Here is an 18166-nt window from a genome sequence, read left to right on the forward strand (position 1 = left end):
TGTTGCAGAAGCTGGTCCTGAAGCGTGATGACATTGCTGGGATCTTTGGCATTATGCAGTGTCGCCCCGTGCTAACATTGGTGTAGCTTACAATGCCAAAATTTGGCACAATTCCTTCCAGGATCTTCCAAGCATATATTACTGTATACCTCTCCCGTCTTCTCTCCAGGGAGTAGAGTCTTTGCTGTTTCAACCTTTCCCAGTAGCTGAGCTGTTGCAAAGAGACGATCTTCTTTGTGAATCTTCACTAGATTGCTTCAAAATCCGCTGTTAATTTTACACTGGTGGGTGACCATAGCTGTGATCAGTAATCCAGACGGCTGAGGGCGAATGTCCGCCAGTGGACCATCATGGTTTCCTTATCTCTGGTTCTGAATGTTCTTAGGATCCACCCAGCCAGTCGTTTTCACTTTGTTGCCATCCTGGTAACGTGCACTTGGAAAGAGGTATCATCACTCATGTCGATACCCAGGTCCGTCACAGACTTAGGCTCTGGGATTGAAATTCCCTGTGGACCGGTGTATCATGTAAGTTTAATATTCAGTTTTGGATGCTGGTAGCACAAGGCCTGGATTTTTTTAGCATTAAACTGCATATTATTATCCTCAGCCCATCTGTAGATTGAGTCCAACTCCTGCTGCAGGTGTGCAACATTGCTGGGGTTCTGTATTTTCTGCGAGACTTTCGTATCGTCTGCATAGCTGGCCAGAGTGGCTATCCGGGCATTTGAGGACATATCTGAGAGGGCCACTATAAAAAGCAGTGGTCCCAAGACAGTGCCCTGTGGAACACCACTCACTATTTGTATGTGCATAGAGGTGGTTCCATTAACCACTACTGCCTGACTCCTATCTTTCAGGAAGTCATGTAACCACACTCCAAGTTTTCCAGCTATGCCGAGGTCACGCAGTTTGTGGCATATCATACCATGATTCACCTTGTCAAAAGCTTTTGCAAAATCAAGGTAGATTACGTCCACATTTGATTTGTTGAGTAACTGCCTCAACACCCAGTCGTAATGTTGTAAGAGCTGGGTCAGGCAGCTCCTACCTGGTCGAAAACCACGCTGGGTATCACTCAGCAAGTTATTTTCCTCAAGGAATGCGATTAGTTTCTTTCTGACTATCCGTTCCATGACTTTGCTGATGTGTGAAGTTAGAGAGATAGGCCTATAGCTTTTGGCATCTGCTCTACTTCCCCCTTTATGTATTGGGCATATTATTCCCTCCGTCAGCTTGCTTGGCAGTTTATCATTTGTAAGAATCTTGAGGGGTTTTGCCAGGGCATGCTTACACGCTTTGAGGAGGATTGCTGGGAAACCATCTGGACCAGTAATTGAGTTTGTGTCCACTTCATCTATGGCATTTATACACGCATACATGGATACATAGATATATACTAACATATATATGTATATACACACAAACATATATTTATCTTTTTATCTTATATTAAACTTTTTAATACTTGTTGATAGTTATATATATTTGATATATAAATGTATATATAAATGTATATCATCATCGTCATCATCATCGTCGTTTAACGTCCGTTCTCCATGCTAGCATGGGTTGGACGGTTCGACCGGGGTTCTGGGAAGCCAGAAGGCTGCACCAGGCTCCAGTCTAATTTGGCAATGTTTCTACAGCTGGATGCCCTTCCTAACGCCAACCACTCCGTGAGTGTAGTGGGTGCTTTTTACGTGCCACCTGCACAGGTGCCAGGCGGGGCTGGCAACGGCCACGGTCAGATTGGTGTATTTTATGTGCCACCGGCACGGAAGCCAGTCGAGGCGGTGCTGGCATCGGCCACGAGTCGGATAGTGCTTTTTACGTACCACCAGACCAGGGATCCTGGCTGGTTCAATTCGATTTCGATTTCGCTTGCCCCAACATGTCTTCACAAGCAAAGGGGGTTGGCAAGGGTGCCTGTCGTACGGTCGCATTGGAGTATTTTACGTGCCACGGCCACGAGTCGGATAGTGCTTTTTACGTACCACCAGACCAGGGATCCTGGCTGGTTCAATTCGATTTCGATTTCGCTTGCCCCAACATGTCTTCACAAGCAAAGGGGGTTGGCATGGGTGCCTGTCGTACGGTCGCATTGGAGTATTTTACGTGCCACGGCCCCGAGTCGGATAGTGCTTTTTACGTACCACCAGGCCAGGGATCCTGGCTGGTTCAATTCGGTTTCGATTTCGATTTCGATTTCGCTTGCCCCAACATGTCTTCGCAAGCATGGGGGGTTGGGATGGGTGTCTGTCGTCGGATGAGGTTCTATATCGACTTCGCTTGCCTCAACCGGTCTTTGTGTCCAAGGGAGGAAAGTCATTCATAAGTGGGCTGGGCTCACTTGTCCTGCCTGGTCTTCTCACGTACAGAATATTTCCAAAGGTCTCGGTCTCTGGTCATTTCCTCAGTGAGGCCTAAAGTTCGAAGGCCGTGCTTCACCACCTCGTCCCAGGTTTTCCTGGGTCTACCTCTTCCACGGGTTCCCTCAACTGCTAGGGATTGGCACTTTCTCACACACCTATCTTCATCCATTCTCGCCACATGACCATACCAGCGCAATCGTCTCTCTTGCACACCACAACTGATGCTTCTTAGGTACAACATTTCTCTCAAGGTGCTAACGCTCTGTCGAGTATGTACACTGACATTACACATCCATCGGAGCATACTGGCTTCATTCCTCACGAGCTTACGCATGTCCTCAGCAGTCACAGCCCATGTTTCGATAAATGTATATAGATTTAAAATTAAAGATTTTAAATTATTAATTTATATTTATAAATTTATATATATATATATATATATATATAAATTTATAAATATAAATTAATAATTTAAAATCTTTAATTTTAAATTTAAATAATTTAAATTTTAAATTTTATATTTTACATATTTTGTATGTTATATTAATTATTTTTATTTCTATGTTTTGGTTTATGTTTTTCATTGTTTGATTTGCCTAATTGAAATTATATGTATACTAGCAGAATTGCCCGGCGTTGCTCGGGGCTGAATTGCTTGAAAGTACTGTTAATGATTGCACTGAATTATGATGATTATTCAGGCAAATATTGATATAAGCTTACGGTGGGAGATAAGGACTTAACGATCAAACGTGTGCCATTGCATTGTTTTGGGGGAACCAAATTTCTGATGAGCATTATAGGGGCACCAACTTTAAGTTTGAGAAAGTGTGGTGGTAGTCCGGGGTGCTCAAAGGAATTGAGTACCTCTATTGGATAGTTGATGACGTCCTCTGGGTCAGGAGTTGTATCGATAGACTGATATACATAGACTTCCCCAGGAATGAGTTTTAGCATTTCATCATTAATATGGTGAACAGTTTTATTCCTCGGGGCCAGTATAGCCTTTTTGCCAATCCAATCCATATTCTGATAATTAGCTTGTAGATCGGGGAACACTGCATCTCTGAGATCAGAAGGCGTCTTAACAATGGTACAAATGGAATCGATGGCAATTTTACCATTTTCATCCCCTGGTATTTTGCCTTCGCCAAGTGCAAGGAGGGTGTGAGGAAATGCTGCTGATGTGATATTACGTCACATCTGAGCACGCATATTGGTGTGAAGTTTGAGAGTTACTTCCGTTTATTTTTAAAAATATGCATTAAAATGGAAAAAAATGATGGTAAATTATTTGTAAAATCATAGACTCATCGTAGACGCGCGCTAATACCCAGAAGGGCTCGATATGAATCATGACTATAAGATACCCGGTTTTGGTTAAACTGCATCGCAAAATGTGGGAGTAGTTAGGAATCTAAATCGGAGTAGACAGACACACAACCTTTCTTTTATATATAAAGATTTTCGTCCTAAAAAACTTTGTATGGAGTGAATGGTTACCTCTTTGGAAATATATACACACACATTATACATACATGTGTGTATAGATGAATATATAAATACATTTAAATATCTATATACACTTTTGGGCGATCTCTCTGTTTCTTAGAGATAACTTTAGATCTTATTTTCGTCATAAAAAACTTTGTATGGAGTGAATGGTTACCTCTATGGAAATATATACACACACGTTATACATACATATGTGCATAGATGAATATATAAATACATTTATATATCTATATACACTTTTGGGCGATCTTTGTGCTACTTAGAGATAACTTTAGATCTTATTTTCGTCCTAAAAAACTTTGTGCGGAGTGAATGGTTACGTCTATGGAAATATATACACACACATTATACATACATCTGTGTATAGATGAATATATAAATACATTTAAATATCTATATACACTTTTGGGCGATCTTTCTGCTACTTGTATATACTTTAGATCTTATATTCGTCCTAAAAGACTTTGTATGGAGTGAAAAGTTACCTCTATGGAAATATATACACACACATTATACATACATCTGTGTATAGATGAATATATAAATACATTTAAATATCTATATACACTTTTGGGCGATCTTTCTGCTACTTGGATATAGGTCTTATATTCGTCCTAAAAAACTTTCCTGTCACACACTCACGCACACGCACACACACACACGCACCCTCACACACACACACACGCGCACACACACACACACTCACACACACGCACACACACACGTTAGCTTACAATTTTATTTATATATTTGCGTGTCTATGTGTGTAAAGAGGAAGTGGCAGGGTTAAAAAGTCACTCACTACAAAAAGTGAATTACTTTCACTTTATTCGTTGCACACTGTGTCTGTGCGTTTGCGTGTGCTGTAGCCCACACTAAGAGAAGCATTAGACTCATGCACCACAATGTGAGTTTTCTCTAAATTTTGCTTAATTGGGGTTGAAATTTTAAAAAGTGGACCTGGCAAAACCCGATGCATTCTACTCTTAAAAATGCTAGGTAAATTGTAATTGAAGAAATCCTATATTGTAGATTTCTATAAGATACAAATGGAGGCAGATAAAATCTGCCTTTTATAATAAGAGATACATAAATATAAACAACTTATAAATAAGGGCAACCAAAAAATTTCTAATGCCAAATATACCGAAAAATTGGACATATAATTTTTTTCTCAGTACGCACGCTACTCGAAAAAAGGTCGACAGAAATTTCTAAAAAAATTTCATTATTACCTTTTCGGACCGATTTCAGGGTTATTTCAAAAAGAACCCCTCCCTTCATATATATATATATATATATATATATATATATAAATATACGTATATATACATACAAACCAGATGTCTAAATATAGAGGACTTGTGAAACAGATTAGATACAATGAAGTGTTTTATATATACATATATTAATGGTTGTACTTGATCTTATCAATAAGAATCCAGACTGTTGCCATAGTAACAAAGCTAAAGTACACAGAATGAAGTTGCTTGGCACAGATTGACCTTTATCTCTGTTGTGCATGCACGCTAAGTTTTAACTTTCTAGCGCAATTCCACTGTTTACAGCAGTGCTTGGAAGGAAGGTGTGTAGCGTGTGATCGTCACATTGACAATGATATAGAAAGCTGAGCAGAGAATCTGCATCAAATTTTGTCAAAAGTTTGACGATTCCTGCTCAGAGGGCCCTAGAAATTTTTCAATAAATTTTTATCGTCCCTGACACAATCAAGGACATCTTGTGCATCTGAAACCCGTGTGTCCTTTTGGTCCGCTGAAAGCAGTTTTGGCAGACAGGCGTCTCAAACCCAAATCTTCTGTGGTAATGGACCGAACCGTAACTAACCTGCACATCCTCTGATAATTCAAGGATGGTAATTCGACGGTTTACCCACACAACTGTACGCACATCAGCAATGTTTTTTCTCAGTTCTGCTCGTTGCAGATCTTCCAGAATGTTCGTCAATATCGACATTTTCGGCCATACTTAAAATGTCTGAACCACTCTTACATGTGTGTGTGGCTCATACACTCCTCTCCATACACTTTCTGCAACTTTACGTAGGCTTCCAAGCACTGCTGTAAACAGCGGATATGAGCTAGAACATAAAAAATTAGTGCGCATGTACAGCACAGATTGAGATCAATCTTTGCCAAGCGGCTTCACTCTGCGTGTTTTTGCTTCGTTACTATAGCAACAGTCTGGATACTTATTGATCAGACCTCGTATATAGACACAAAGTTGTGTACATATATAGTTTTGTTCAGCAGAAATGGAGTCTAGAAGTGAAGTATGGTTTTGGAATATATGTGGTGCACTGCTTTTGTAATATATCAGAGTCAAGACGTATATTTAACAAAATCTGTATAAATATACACGTGTGTGTGTCTGCGTAGCACTTATACACACATAAATCTGTCCAAACGTGGTTCTTTAAAATAGAAATTGTGAGACACTCATGGAGGTCACTGCAGAGTTTCATAATATTTTGTCCTGTAAACATGTATACCATGTAAAAATTGATATACATGAATGTTATTGATGAAATGTGTTTATATTTTGTTCCATAGATGTCGCTGGTGTCAAAAGAACATGGCCACCGTGAGACTGCAACCATGTGGAGATCTTGTTCTCTGCGAGAATTGTTCTTCTGAAATGACATTTAAGAGATGCCCCATGTGTCGAGGATACACACTCAGCAAAAGTGAATTTGGTAAGATAATATTTGGGGCTCTGTTTGTTGTCTTGTTGACCTTATTGTGTGGAATAATGTGCTTCGTGTAGACCCAGGTATGTCATAATGGGACAGATTTATGATAGGTGTCCCTGAGGTCTTTTCTTTGTGACAGTATATCTATCACTACATCCACTAAATATTGCCTTTACCTAATTTTGAGATGTCACACTTCAAGATGTCTGTCAGGATATGTTGTTTAGGTACGTACCCTGAATGTCTCTTTAGGTACGTACCCTGAATTATAAGAAATTAACAAGATTAAAAATCAAATCTCTAACATTATAAGTATAATGATCATTAACGTTGATTAAATATTAAATTTAGTATTGAACGGTGAACATCTGTTTGCATTTAAACAAAATATTGGTGTTGACATAAAATATAAAGATAGGAATAAAATATGAGTTCCCTGTGTGACTTGATCTCACAAATCCTTGTTTGTATCTATATATAATATACACTTATTACATTGTTTGAACAACATTTACCATCCATATAGTCATTATTTTTCTCACTCTTGTTAGATTTTTAGATGATATTAATGCTAAAAGAGGCACAATTTTCTGAATGTTTCACCCTTTGGTCTTGATTGTTGCGTTCAAATTATTTAATGAAAGATAGTCATTGTTATTTGACCAGGAAATGAATTAATCATTAGTATTTGGCAGTGGACTTGGTTATATCTTTCTTCGTTTGCTCATGGAACTACCATAATATTAGCTGTGCTGAGACACAATCATATTCATAGTAATGAAGGTTATATGTTCTTTACTCAGATTATATACAATCTATATTGATATCTAGTATTGCACCGTCAAGCACAGTGCCATTGTATCACATATATACCCAATTATCATGATAATTAATAAGCTATAATTCATTAACTCTCTTACATTTGTATGTATGAAATGTAAACTTATTTTGTCATAGGAACATTGTGTACCCTCACCTAACATTTTACAACTTGTTAGGGATCATGTTGTGGAGATGATTTTTAGGGGACAGATTGTGTGTGGGATGGAGGGTATGCACATAAAGAACATGTCTTTATGGGCTCAGTTTTACTTAATTAGAGAGGAATGTTGATTAGTGAATTCTAGAGATGAGAGTACTGTGCCATGCCATAGGTTTGGAACAGTTATAAGAAAAGAAAGACAAAGCTAAGAGAAAACTCTTATCAAGTGTTAATTAAATGAGATAATTGCAACATTGTTAGAATATTTAATGTGTTTTTAGAGAGAGAGAGAGAGAGAGGGTGGATTTAGGAATGTTAGTCTCTTTTATTGTGGACATATTGGGCTATTACATGGGACCACTGTAGAAAGTACAGAAATATTGACCAAAACCATAATGGTCAACATTTGACCGGTAAGGTCACCAATTGAATGACTCACAATAACAAGATAGAGTTTAATAAAAATAAAGATGAAGAAAGTTTATTTTTAAATGTAAAACTTGGAAATATTTATTTCAGAGGCTCCAAAGTTTGAAGACAGGTGTGTAAAAAAAGAGGCTACATGTCAGGAATTAGGGGCTGCATCTCAGGCAATAGGTGAGTATAAAATAATAGTTCCCAATTGATTTCTGTAAGGTTACTTCCCCCGAGGATTTTCTGCTCGAAAGAATAACTGAAAACAGCTTCCATTCCTATTTTCCAATTGAACGATTATCTGTATAATAATTGAATTAAAGATATCGATTTACTGAGAGTTTATGAAATACCCATTGAGGTTAATGCTGTTGGTAATAATGTTCAAATTAGAAGACACAATAGAGTTAAATTTGTCAATTGGTCACAGAACTCATCATCATCATCATTATCATCATCATCATCATTTAACATCCGTTTCTTATGGCGGCATGGGTCGGACGATTTCACTGGCAAGGCAGTAGGCTGCGCCAGGCTCCAATGTGATCTGGCAAGGTTTCCACATATGTATGCCATTCCTAATGCCAACCACTCTGAGAGTGTGGTGGGTGCTTTTTACGTGCCACCGACACAGGAGCCAGTCGGGGTGGGGGCTGGCATCGACCACATTCGGATGGTGCTTTTTACGTGCCAGCGGCACAGGGAACTAGTCAGGCGGCAGTGACAAGGACCTATGCTTCTATGGTACTTATAACGTGACACAGGAACAGGTGCCAGTCAGGCGGCACTGGCATCGGTCACAACTACAATTTCCATTTTGATTTCGATCTTGAATTGCTTTTGATTTTTCATTTCTGTTATTGCCTGGTGGACTATGATGAAAACGAGGGGTTTAGGAATGATCCCTAGTGAACTCCTACTTCTATCCGGAATTCTTCACTATACTCATTGCCGATCCTCACCTTACTACAGGGCTCTTCAACTCTTATAATCGCTCGTCAATCCCTAGTTTCCGCATTAGCTGTAAAAAGGATTCTATTAAATATTCCACTGAAATTTCATAAAATCAAGGTTAACGTGGTTGGTAAAATGGTTAAATAAGAAGACATAATAGAGTTAAGGATGTCTTTTAGGACAGAGAACTAAAATATTTCGTTGTTTATTTGTAAACAGGTGAGGTAACGAGAAAGATTTTGTTTCTTTTGCTACTAAGGTCTTTCCTAAGTTTTCTGATAGTTTATTGTTGTTGTTATTATGTAGCCAGATGTCTATCAGGATATGTTGTTTAGGTACGTGCCCTGAATGTCTCAGGTCAGAATAGCATTGTTATAAATTAAAGAATTTAAAAATCAAATCTCTAAGATTATAAGTATAATGATCATTAACGTTGATTAAATATCAAATTTAGTATTGAACGGTGAACATCTGTTTGCATTTAAAAATATTGGTGTTGACATAAAATACAAAGATAGGAATTAAATATGAGTTCCCTGTGTGACTTGATCTCACAAATCCTTGTTTGTAACTATATATAATATACACTTATTACATTGTTTGAACAACATTTACCATCCATATAGTCATTCTTTTTCTCACTCTTGTTAGATTTTAGATGATATTAATGCTAAAAGAGGCACAATTTTCTGAATGTTTCACCCTTTGGTCTTGATTGTTGCGTTCAAATTATTTAATGAAAGATAGTCATTGTTATTTGACCAGGAAATGAATTAATCATTAGTATTTGGCAGTGGACTTGGTTATATCTTTCTTCGTTTGCTCATGGAACTACCATAATATTAGCTGTGCTGAGACACAATCATATTCATTGTAATGAAGGCTATATGTTCTTTACTCAGATTATATACAATCTATATTGATATCTAGTATTGCACCATCAAGCACAGTGCCATTGTATCACATATATACCCAATTATCATGATAATTAATAAGCTATAATTCATTAACTCTCTTACATTTGTATGTCTGAAATATAAACTTATTTTGTCATAGGAGCATCGTGTACCCTCACCTAACATTTTATATCTTGTTAGGGATCATGTTGGGGAAGGGTGTATGGAATTTAGCTTGTGGAGATGTTTTTTAGGGGACAGATTGTGTTCAGGGTGGGGGGTATGCACATAAAGGACATGCCTTGATGGCCTCGATGTTACTTAGCCAGTTGGGTCTTTTCAAGCACAGAAAATTGCTGATTGTCTCAGTCGTTTTAGTTATCTTCCCGTGTGAAGCTCAGCATCTGAACATCATTTCTCACCACTTTGCCCCATGTCTTCCTCAGTCTTCCTCTTCCTCAGCTTCTCTCCACATTTAGAGATCCGCATCTCTTTATGCTGATCACCTCATCCATATGCATCACATAACCATACTATGAAAGATCTCTCTTTTGAACTCTACATCGGATGACTCTTATACCCAGATTTGCTCTTAAGACATTTCCACTGCGACTTACCTGAACACTGATGTTGTACATCCAGTGAAGCATGCTGGCTTCATTTGACTCCGACCCTTTGCATGTCTTCTATCTTCACAGCCTATCTTTCATTATTGTGTTGTACATCTGTCCGTACACAGGTCTCATACAATCTGCTTTCCACTCTTAGGGAGAAGCCCTTCGTTACCAACAGAGTGGGGGGATTTGGGTCGGTTAATCTTGACTATTGGCTATAGGAATATTTCACAATTATAAAATATCGATGTTCATTAAAGAAATTTTACTATAAAGTATAATCTTGGAAATATTTATTTCAGCAAGGCCAATATTTGAAGACAAAGAGGTCCAGACAGTAGAAGAACCACGTGCTGAGTATAGAATGACATTACATAATTGATTTCTATAAATTTTAGCTTTTACTGAGCTATTTTGGTCAATAGAATGACCGAGAACAGGTTCCAATGTTATATTTCATTTGAATGCTTAGCTATAAAGAAATTCTGTTCTTCTACAACAACACGAATATCCAATAAATGTACTTTATGCAAACATCAGTTACTCATTCACTCGCAGAACGAAAGATTCAAAAATTAAATATAAACCCTGAAACGGTTCTCTCCCGTTAAGGAGAATATTCGCCCTGTTTGTCATCTCATTGTACTCATTCATTCTCTCTCTCTCTCATTCATGCTCTTTCTCTCCGTCTTTTCAAGAAAGATGCTGGTTAAAAGTTTCAATACAATAAATGATATCATCTTCATCTTTTCTCATCTGCTCTCCATGCTCCCATACACTAGGTGGGTCATCACTGTCCAAGTCAGTTGTATCTGAAATTACTGCCAACCGTCATTTGTTGAGGAAAACATCTCACTTAAACATTGCAGCTTTTCTAAGGTGGTAGACCCTTTCTAACCCCAACCACTTTATAAAGGGTCCTGGGTATATTTTATTGTCGCACAAGCATTAGAAATGATCATCAATTTCCCAACAATATCAAACGTTCCTTTCAAACTTGTGGTGTCATCTTTCCTAGTTTCCACCAGCCACTTCCTAGTGTGTTCTGGGAGCATTTAATTATAGCACAAGTAGTAATCAAGTTGTGTTACATTCTATATAATTAGACGGTCCTCACTACTCTATGATGTTTTATTTCACTGAAGCTGATGACATTTTCAGGAGGTGAGAAGGGAATGTGATGACAAAAGAATCAGGATGCGGGGAGAGAAATTTGCAATACCCCCTCTCCCGGCTGTGGGGTCTTTGTCTTACATGTCTTTTGGCTAAGTATGCCAGTACTTGTGCTTTATACAAAGGGGTCACGTACACTCTGTGGGGTGGTTGGCATCAATAAGAGCATCCTACCGTAGAAAACCATGCCAAAGAAACCATCTGGGGCCTGGTGCAGTTGTCTGGCTTGTCAGATCCTGTCAAGATTTCCAACCCATTCCAGCATGGAAAACAAACTTTGAATGTTGATGATGATGATGCTGTCTTCCAGTAACTCATCATAATTCTTTGTCTTAGATTGTTACAGTAGTTTCCTGTCTGGTATAAAATATTAGCTCAGTATAATAATATCGATTGTGAAAACCGGTTCAGTGATTTTGATAACATTCATATTGAACAGAGAACATATGTTCACATTTGAACAAAACATTGATGTTAACATATGCAATACATGGAAAGGAATGAACGTATGAGATTCCAGTGTGACTTGAACTCACAACTCTTTTCTAACTATATATATATATAATTATCGCTTGTTACGATGTTTGAATAACGTTTACTGTCCATATATAGACATCGTTATACTGACAATTGTTGGCTTTGAGATGGTTTCAATTGTAAGAGAGTCACTGTTTTCAGTCTTTCACATTTTGGTTTTACTTCCGACTTGATTGTTATGTTGAAATTAGATCATGGAACCTGGTCATTGTTATTTGACCAAGAAAAGAATTCATCATTAGTATTCGGTACTGGAAATGGTTACATTTTTCTATGGTTTCTCATGGAACTACCATAATATCAACTGTGCTGAGACACAACCATATTAATTGTAACAAATGTCACATGTTCTTCACACAGAGTTTATACAATCTATATTGATAGTTAGTGTTTAAACGCCGCATTAACATGATAATTAATCAGCTATCATTCATTAACTCTCTTACATTTGTCTGTCTGGAAGTTTCATAGCATTATCTTGTACCCTCATCTGATATTTTACACCTTGTTACCCTCAAAGTTAACATAACTTTTATATGGGTACACAACCACATCCCTACGAACTAGTTTTTACAGCTGTATGCCCTTCCCACAATAATAAAGTGTTGATTATCAATAACTATAATGAAATTATACTATAAAACGTAAAACTTGAAAATATTCATTTCAAAGACTCCAACTTCTGTGAAGGATGCCTTGACAACATCACAGCCAGTTGGTGAGAAGCAAATAACAGTACCTCATGGATTTCTATGAATTTAACCTTCACCTGAGCATTTGTAGTTTATCAGAATGACTGAGGACAAGATCCATTCCTAATTTACATCTGAAATATTAGCTGTATAATAATTCTATTAGACATTTTGATATCAATGGAATTTCACAAAATAGTCAACGGGGTTGGCATGGTTCGGAAAATGGATAATTTAGAAGACAATAGAATTAATACTGTATTTTGAAACGGAGGACTAAAATATGTAGTTACTAAGTTTACTGATAGGTTATTGCTGTTGTTGCTATTTAGGCAAATGTCTCTCATAATGTGACAGATTTACAATGAAATGTGTTCCGTATGTGAACACCCTGCCTTTTTCTTTCACTGATAATAAATTTATCATTACATCCCCTAAACATTGTCTTTATCCATGTAAAAGTATTAGGTTTGATGTTGAGACAACCGTTCTCTCTCTCCCTCTCTCTCCAAGATAGACACTGATGACCCTCATCATTTATCATCTGATGTCTATGCTCCTATCGATTGGATGGATGATTCCTATCCATGTCAGTTCTTATTAACAAATACTGTCCGCCTTGATTGGATGAGGAACACATTCCGGCTTTTCTATGGTGATGTGCCTTTCCTAACATCAACCACTTTAAAAAGGGCCTTGGGCACAATTTTGCTCCAAAAGCCCTAGAAAAATGATCATGTCGTCAACAAAATTAAACGCTCCTCTTTAACTTCTACAAGGAAATTCTGTTTGCAGATACTGAGAACAGAAAGCTAAAATACAATAAAGATGAACTGGATGGATATATGCAGGAGATCCAAAGCAAAAGCAATGATTCCCATTCATAGACAGTTTGAAATGTCCATTGAAACCAGCAATCAAATACCGATTGATTAGTTCAGACTAATTTCAACCTTGAATATTGATGGCGAGATTTACAAGGTTGTATTCACAAAGAGATCAACTGTAAATCTACAGAATAATGAATATGGGACTAAAAGTATCTCGAAGACTGGAATCCTCTGGCATTCCTGGCTGTGTGGAACCTGTGTCTTAAATCTAGGATGTGATACAAGACGGAAAGAAGATTAAAAGGGATTGAATGTTGTGTGATTTGATCTGGTTTATGGTTCTCTAGCAAACAAATTGTTGATGGAAGCAGTGGACCTGTTTTATATATGAGAAAAGATTAAGGATCTGATGAGGAGCTGCTATAACAATTTCAATATGCAGTTCTTGAGGAAAACTTTCTCGGCAGACTGGTATCATTTTGAAACGGGAATTGCTGTAGTTTCTACAATATCAGTCATTTGGTTTGTGATTGTTATGGAGATGTTACTTAAATCAGCAGATTGATAAGAAATGGCTCAAAGGAAAACACTCGAGAAGACATTAATGGATTACATAACAATAGTAACAACAAATAAAAGGATATGCAAATAGTTCTGGATTAACTGGGTAGACTGAGGAACTTGGTGAAGAATGTGATTCAATGCAAATGAGTAATGAAGCCAGTCATTTCTGAAAGGTCAGCAGAAACAAGTGAAGGTCAAAATAGCAGGAGAAACCCTGATGAAGTTTAAAGGGAAACTTGAAAAACTATTACGACGATGGTACACTACCTAATTTTGCAATAAGAGTAAAGGCATTGAGATCAAGTCACAGAACGAAGATGGTTAAAAGAAACAAATATGCCAAACATTCTGGAAAATAAAAGATTTGGAGCTCTCACTTTGTATTCCCGTCTTTCTTATATATTTTTGAGTATCAGTCCTTTTGTACCATTTCAGATGTCTTCACTGCAATAATGTGTAGATGTCCAGTTGTATGTAGTGAATGGGGTTTTGTGCAAGTGTACATTGTTTTAGGACACCTGATATCACTTTTTGTTTCATCTTTGGAGAACTGATCATTGCTCACCTGTATTTAGGAGTCTTAAAATATTCCCTGCACCAGATAATGACCAGGTGAACTGGGATGTGGGATGATAAAATTCAAGATTTCCAACAGCAAAGAGAACAGGTATTACGTTTATTTTACTTGAAGTGGTGTGTCATGCAATTCTGACGAGATCTTTGGAGACCACATTGGATGATATTGGACTTTAGCAGAAGATGAGGAGAATGGTGGTTAGTGAAGTGTAGAGTTCAGAGGACAGTCACATGTCATAGATTTGGTACAGATATATGAAAGGAGAGAGAGAACTATGAAATGATAATTGAATGAAATAATTGCAACATTGTTAGATTATGTAGGATGTCTCTGTTAAAGAGAAACAAGGTTTCGGAAAGTTAGTCTATTTTGTTGCGGGCCTAAATATTGAGCTATTACCTGGTCCCACAATGGAAAGTATAAAAATACTGAGCAAAACCCTAGTGGTTACCAGCCAACCACTGATGATAACAATGTCCCACAACAATAAACTACAGAATATTTATAGAGATAAATAAGTTTTACAATAAATTATAAAAGCTGGAAATATTTATTTCAGAGAGTCCAGTTCTGAAGGAGAAAGATCTTCTGAGAGTGGCTAAGAGGTTAGGACGTGATTGGTGGCAAATAGGTGAGTATATTTGATTTCTATATATTTTACTTTCACCTGATCTATTTTATTTGTCAGAATGAATGAGAACAAGTTACATTCCTCATTTCCAATTGATAGGTTATCTGTATGACAATTTTATTTACGATATTCCTGATATTTCATAAAATATCCACTGAGGTTAGCATGGTTGGTAATAATGGATAAACTAGAAAACACAAATGGCGTTTAATATTATCTTTTGGAAGAGGGAACTAAAATATATTGTTTAAGGGTAAACAGGTGAGTGAATTTGTTTTACATTTTCTTTAGGTTCACTGTTAGGTTATTGTAATGAAGGACAAGTACCAAAGTTCACATCTAAAACAAAGCATCTTTATTCAAACAGAAAACTTTGAGTTTGGTTCTTCTTGCAGTCATTATTTATTGGGTTATTGTGTTGGAAGCTGATAATTCCAATTTATTTTGCCATTTTGCAATAACTTTACCACATGACATATGTCTGTAAATGCTTCAATAAAAAGAGATTTAATAAAGGTGACACAGCGAAATCCTATCATTCTCCTCAGGCGAAAACAGAGAATTCCTTTAAGGGAATTTACCAGAAAATGAACATTCACAAGTCAAGCCGAACTGCAGGGGGCATCTCTCATTCAGACTGACATAATAATAACTGAATAGGCTCTGTAGAATTGATCGAACCTGGAGTTCATTGGAGAAGTTTGAAATGGGATTGAGTTTGACTTAGAATTATCGACTGTTGGACAATCACTGATCATTCGATTTCCAGTGTCCTCTTGGGAACTTTGCAAGGTAGTAGATGACACAGAGGGACAGTACTTTCATGACCCTTTGAATACCAGTTCTGAAATCTAACAGAATATGACAGATGTATGGGGTTCTTCTAAAGGGTCTTTGGAGTAATGTTACTCAATAGGATTTACAGTTCAGAGATCTGGGAGTCTCTCCAGGTTGAGCCACGTCTCCTCCACATCTGTGGTACCTCGGACATGTGATCAGGGTGTTGCAGCAATGAATTACAGGACAGGTTCTCAAAGTCAAACCAATGGAACAGGATACCGAGGGGGAGGCCAAGAAAGAAATGGTTGGATGATATCCATAGTCTTAGTTCTTCACATCATAGAATACAAGCAGAATGTCTAATGATGGATGCTTCTGACAGGACCCTATGGAGGAGGTGCCTGAGGACTCTTTCCCCACAGCCCTTTCAAGAATATTGAGCAGAGGAAATGGATGGATCATATGCTTTCACTGTTGGAGGTCAATGTTAATTCTTGAGGTTCTGATATACTTTTGCCTTCACAAAAGTTTTCCTGCCCTCGTTTACCATATATTTTCTCCCGTATAATTTTCAATTAATTTTCTTTAAAAATCTCGTTTAATTCAAACTCTTTGTTATTTTTGTCAATAGAAAACAATGTCTTATATTTTTCATGTTTCTTAGCTATTTCTTTTTTTACTTCTCTATTGATAAAGTTTGTTTGTTATATTCATAACAACCTACAGTACACAGCGTTTTATGTTATTGTCAGTGTTGTTGCATTTATTTCTTATTGTTGTGTCTTTTGCAGTTATTGTTTTAGAAGTTGATACAACTAAACTGAAAATTGATGATGAGTCTAATGTCACTGTAAAACAAGGCTACCAGATTCTTTACGAATGGTTCAAAAATTGCGACCCAGAAACACGGACACACGCAACATTACGTGCAGCTCTTGAAGAAGCTGAATGTTTCGCTGCGATGGAATGTCTGTCATTAGACGCAAAGTGAATTTCTGTGTAACTGTTGTTGTTTAGCCTCAGATTAACCTTGACCAAACAGAGACTTATGATCAAACGCATTCCAGTCAGGACCATCATGCCTATTTCCAAAGAGAACCCACAACCACATTGTCCAATATGCCCTTCTGTACAGTGATATCGTGTGAATTTAGCTGCTAATTCTAGCAGGTATATCAGCCACATAGTGATCCCTTCACTGGTTTGGCTCCTTTGTTAAAAATTCACATTTAAAATAAAGACAAACTTTGAAATGTTCATTTATTGTTGTTGCTGTTGTTGTATATCTAACCCCCCCTAAGCAACCCCATTGTTAAATAGACAGCTTTAATATCTTCTGCTATATTGATAGCTATCTACCTTCATGTTTATCTGAGAGTAGAATGCCTGGTATATATATATATTGATGCCTTTTCCCTTTATATATCCTATAGAGATAGTATTTCTATATAATACATGATGTATCTAAGGATATATCTCACTTTGTCCTGTTGTGGTTTAAGACAGGCCTCTCCAAAGTGGTGGTGGTTGAATAAAAATTCAGGGGGATTTGAGTGCAATATACAATATTCTAATTTTATATTCTTACTTTATGACCTTCGTTATTTACTAATTACTGAAATTTTCGTCAGAAAAATAAAACTTCACTATTATACATATGAAAATAAATCAAAAAAATTATAATTAAACAATAGCTGTGCTGAAAAAGTCTGAGATAATAAAATAATGACACAACATTTGTTGTTTTAATTGCATGTGTCTCCCTCTTTTTAAATAACTTCAGATAAAGGAAGAGTACAATTCTTCCTTACAATATTTACCTTCATATTACTCCACTGTTATTTTAATTTGAAATTAGATTTCAAGTTCTTACAGCAGAGACCAAGATTAAATAAGTAACACACATGAGACCTTTATGTACAT

At 37.0% G+C, this 18166-nt stretch overlaps 1 protein-coding gene across 5 annotated transcripts in view; it reads left to right on the forward strand.

Annotated features, from left to right (window-relative positions):
• Positions 1-17502, forward strand: part of LOC115226117 (26S proteasome non-ATPase regulatory subunit 10) — a 273213-nt gene extending 255711 nt beyond the window's left edge. For 3 of the 5 annotated variants that reach the window (XM_036514890.1, XM_036514891.1, XM_029797103.2), the window contains exons 8-11: positions 6460-6602; positions 8101-8178; positions 15392-15463; positions 17035-17502. In XM_036514890.1, coding sequence (XP_036370783.1) covers positions 6460-6602; positions 8101-8178; positions 15392-15463; positions 17035-17234 — 493 coding nt within the window. In that variant the 3' untranslated portion in view covers positions 17235-17502. Of the gene's footprint in view, positions 1-6459; positions 6603-8100; positions 8179-10761; positions 12081-15391; positions 15464-17034 lie in introns of those variants that run through there. The other 2 variants (XM_036514892.1, XM_036514893.1) reach the window with 2 other exon arrangements.
• The last annotated feature ends 664 nt before the right edge of the window (positions 17503-18166 follow it).

Source organism: Octopus sinensis, linkage group LG29 (genome assembly GCF_006345805.1).
Source record: "Octopus sinensis linkage group LG29, ASM634580v1, whole genome shotgun sequence".
In the NCBI taxonomy this organism is placed as follows: domain Eukaryota; kingdom Metazoa; phylum Mollusca; class Cephalopoda; order Octopoda; family Octopodidae; genus Octopus; species Octopus sinensis.